This window comes from Hyperoodon ampullatus (assembly GCF_949752795.1).
Source record: "Hyperoodon ampullatus genome assembly, chromosome: 7".
NCBI classification, from domain to species: domain Eukaryota; kingdom Metazoa; phylum Chordata; class Mammalia; order Artiodactyla; family Ziphiidae; genus Hyperoodon; species Hyperoodon ampullatus.
This window is the reverse complement of record NC_136920.1, coordinates 14,137,899-14,142,261: the sequence shown is the minus strand read 5'-3', so window position 1 is coordinate 14,142,261 and position 4,363 is coordinate 14,137,899. Positions and strand designations below refer to the sequence as shown.

At 54.6% G+C, this 4,363-nt stretch overlaps 1 protein-coding gene across 1 annotated transcript; it reads right to left on the bottom strand.

Moving 5' to 3' along the window:
• Window positions 1-1,485: 1,485 nt before the first annotated feature.
• Window positions 1,486-4,012, bottom strand: LOC307055513 (macrophage-expressed gene 1 protein-like; the record flags this gene model as incomplete). Its single annotated transcript, XM_079707748.1, is given in 4 exon segments — window positions 1,486-1,641; window positions 1,643-2,578; window positions 2,584-2,718; window positions 2,720-4,012. Coding segments are annotated over 4 exon segments (2,520 nt in total).
• Between the last annotated feature and the right edge of the window lie 351 nt (window positions 4,013-4,363).

Below are 4,363 nucleotides of genomic sequence, written 5' to 3'. Positions count from 1 at the left end.
AGAGTTTGCACTATCTCATCAATATCCTGATATATTCCAATTTGTAGCCAGAGTAGATGAAACACCAAGAAGAAAAATGACTCACTTAGGTCACTCAGGTCATGGAAATGGGGTCTTGTCAACCCTGTGAGGCCACACTTGCCGGCTCCCTAGGGTCTCTCCACGTACCTTTGGAATTGGCTCTAAAATTCACACATGAGGGGCCCATTTGGGCTAGGTCCTGCATGCCCTGTGGTTCCAAGGTTAGGGTTTAATGTGACACCGTTTGTCCTTGTGACAACTACAGACCCACACTCTGGGCTTAAATTGCGATGAGGCTTGTGTTCTAGGAACATTGAAAAACTGAACACTGGTCCCAAGAGACTGCAGTCTTGGGTTAAAGAATGTAAATGTACTCTGGTGTACTTGAGAGAAACAGGATCTCCAAAGGGAAAACTCTTCCATTGGGGGTGAGGACTCTAGTTTTCCAAAGCTAAGTTTCATGGAACATAGAATGAAATGGAAGAGTGGAAGAGTTTTCCCTTGGCTTTCCAGTGTTTTGACTGTGATCATATTTTTATAGTTTGTATCACATCTTACATTGTGATCCCATATAAAACTGTGATCCCACATAAACCATAAAAAACTGACGTTTTTGGTGAATCAAAAATGATCGGAGGGAGTTCCCTGGCAGTCCAGTGGTTAGTGGTTACAACTCTGCGCTTCCACTGCTGAGGGCCTGGGTTCAATCCCTGGTTGGGGAACTAAGATCCCGCAAGCTGTGTGGAGTGGCCAAAAAAAAAACACAAAAGATTGGATATGGGCAAATTTATGTGATTAACCTATTTCACAAAATAATTATTATAGCTGTTTCATGCAATGTACTGTTTTCTGTCATTAAAAAAAATTTTGCTGATTACAACTTAATTCATTTCATCATCCACAAGTAGGTCAGGTCCTATTTGGAAAACAAAAAACAAAAAGACCCTCTGAGTTAAACCAAGCCCAAGAGGAAACTTTTTGGGTTCAAGGCAATGATTCTGGGAAAACAAATGGACAGAATGAATTTTATAACAGTTACCAAAAAAAAAAAAAAAAATCTAACTTCAAAGCTACATAATATGTCCTGGGGTCAATGCTGATTCTATCTCCCCTGTTCGCCCACCCCCCCCCCCAGCAAAGAACACCAGGAATACACCTGTATTTGAACAAAGTTGGGTTTATTGGCTCTTTGCAACAAGGGAGGCGCCCAACATGGGAGCACACCAAGGAGAATGGGGCGCCTCTCAGCAAGAGGGCATTAGGGAGAGATTGCTACAGGACTTGAGCTTGGGCTAGGTGATTTGGAGGCGGGCTTGAGGAAGTACAGTTTAGTCCTGGTACCTTCAGGAAGTGGAGCCAGTTCTGTGATTAGGTATCTTACATCTTTTTACCTAGGCAGTAGAAGAAACAGAAGGGGCTAGAGCTCTGACTAGCAATGATGCAGCAGTCCTGTTTTGTTAAAGTCTAGACAGCATTCTTGTCATTCTGTATGCATTCAGACCGAGCTGGGTTCTCAGTGGTTTCTGTGGCCCCATAGGCCCTCTGTTCCTCTGTCAGGATGCCTTCCTGCAGTCTCCTGTAACCCCCTTTCTTATAGAACCTGAAGCCACAGCTTACCCCCCAGAGCAAGAGCCACCAAGGCCACCGTGGCACCCACCCAGGAGCCAACAATGGCCCCAACGCTGGGTCCCAAGCCAGCCTGGCTCAAGAGCTTGGCTGACAGGGATGGGTCATTAATATTGGCCTGCTGCCAGTGGTCAGAGCCTTGCAGCCTCACCCAGACCCGCTGACCACTGGAGTCAACCAGGACAGAGAGCCTGTGGGTGCTGCTTCTGTTGAGCAAGGGGGGGCGGGGAATAAATGGGGGCATCCGAACAGTTGCCTGTTGCTGGTCCAAGAGGGCCCCAGCCCTGAGGCAGTAGAGGATTTGGCAGCCATGGCTGAGGTAAGCCTGGTGTTGGCTGTACCCTGCTGGGCATTTCATGGGGAAATCCGTGGGGCTGTCCTGGTAGAACACCTCCTTCATGAGCCCAGGGCTCTGGTCCTTTACAAGGCCAGCCAAGGGGTTGCCCGCCTGGCAGCTGAAGAAACCCCCAAAGGGGACTGCCTGGGCTGTACCCAGCTCTGAGTCGCTACTGACACAGACCTTGAAGTCGCCAAAGAGTGTCAGTGGGTAGAAGTGGGAGGGGCAGGCCTGGGACCCAGTGAGCGGTTTTGGGTTGCCAGGGCTATACAGGCCTCCAAAGAGGAGGCCCGCAGAGGCGGGCAGGGAGGCCCCCGAGGGCGCGCACCAGGAGGCAGCCAGGCTCACGGCATTCCGAGGCTCATGGGTGGCGCACACTGTCGAGCAGCATCGGAAGAAGAGCCAGCACCTTCGGCAGTGCTGCCGGCACTCAGGACCGGCCTCGCTCCACGTCTTCAGCCCGCCGCTCCGGGCGCTGGCCGTGTAGTTGGCCGGGCAAGAGGCTTTGCCGGTGAGCGGGTTCGGGACGCGATAGGCCCGGCAGAGGTGATCGGCATGCCGCCCGGACACGGCCTCGCATTCCTGGAAGACACCCTGAAGCTGAAGCTGGCGCGGCAGCGGCCTCCGCAAGAACCATCGTCCACATTGGCCTGTGGGTGGAAGACGGGAGCCCCAAGCTTCAAGCATCCGGGATGCGTGTTGACCGCGTAGTAGCGGTGGATGGCCCAGCGCACGCGCGGCCGCCACGCGGGCCTCTGGGAGCTCGGGCAATGCCTCCAGCTGGAGCAGCACCGGCAGGGGCGGGCCCGACCTACCGATGGCCACCTGCCGGTTGCCGATGCCCTCCTGCCACTTCTGCAGGATGATGCCCGGGTAGAAGGGCACGCCGCCGTGGCTGTGCATCTTGGAGGCCACCGTGTTCCGCCCGTAGTTCTGGAGAAGCCGGCTCTGCACCTGCCAGGAAACCCCATCCCCAGCGTTGACCGCGTGGAAAAACAAGGCCGAGGCGGCGTATGTGATGTTGATCTTGTCTCGGGCTTCGCTGTCCACCAGCTCCCGCCTCACCTGGTACTCCTGCACCAAGGCAGCCCCGGCCTCCACGTCGGTGAGTACGTATGTGCCGTACCTAAGCACAAGCATCTCCGCCAGGTATTCGGCCTCCCGGGTCTGGTTGTTCTCCAGGTGGTCGCCGAGGGTCAGCATATGTCGCAGAAAGTCGGGCTGGAAGTCGGGGTTCTCCGGGGCCTTCACAGAGTAGATGCCGTGGCGGATCTGCCTCCTGGTCGTGACCGTCTGGTACTCCAGGCTGTACTTCCTGACGTTCTGGCAGTCCACGGAGAACTTACCATTGAGGTTGGGGAGGAAGGAGAGCTCAGCGTCGATGGAGGCGGCCCAGGTGTCGGTGTAGTTGACCCAGTGGTCGATGAGCCCCGCGCGGGTCTCCACTATACTCTCCCGCCGCGGGACCACCTGCACGCGGTCTGGGATGAGGTACTCGCCGTCCTCGGTGGTGAGGCACTGCGAATAGTCTCTCCTGAGCACCAGCCCCAGCTCGACGTTGCGCAGGTTGTCCCAGCCACCTCCTGGCAGCGCCCCCAGCACGGACATATTCAGGGTCTGCCTACAGCCTTGGAAGCCCGGCGCCCTCTGTTCCTCCATGGCACCACACCCGGCCAAGAGGAGGACCAGCAAGGGTGCAAGGCACAGGGCCATGGCTGGAGGAGAGCTTCTCCTGGGCAGCCTGCTGCGCCTTAGCTCCTCCAGGGTTGGGGTCACAGAGGGGTGAATTCTCAGCCTGGGAGCTGATGCTAAGTAAGCCTCAAGGCAGTGACTCATCCCAACTCCAGCCCCTCCCAGGTTCCTCTCCTTGAAGTCTTCAGAGGAAAGAATAGCAAGCAGGTCTCCTAGCAGAAGCACCAAGGGGAGTGAAACTAATTCCAGGCTTTGGGCCAGGGAAGGGTAAATTAGAGTGGCGAATTGCCCGAAGGCCCTCTTGAATTCATCTCTACGAAGAAAATCCAACCTCATCTGTTGAATACCTGATATTTCAGTCTCCAACTCTCTCTTGGCCACTGGACGCAGTTAGGGTCCTATTATTCCAAGTGTCAAGTTCAGCCTCGGCGAGGAAGTAGCCCAGGAAAACGGGGCCTTTCCCCAGTTGACCAGCCAACCTGTGGGCACTGTGTCTAGGAGGTCACATTCACTCCAGGCTGATTTCCTTGTGGGCCTTCAGCAGATATTACAGAAAAGAGCCCCTTTCTGGACTAGAGCAGGTTCAGGGCAGCTCTAAAAAAAAAAAAAAAAAAAAATCAAGTATGGCTGTGCCAGTGCTCCACAGGCCTGACATATGGGCAGGACAGAGCTTCTCAAGGGGGCTTA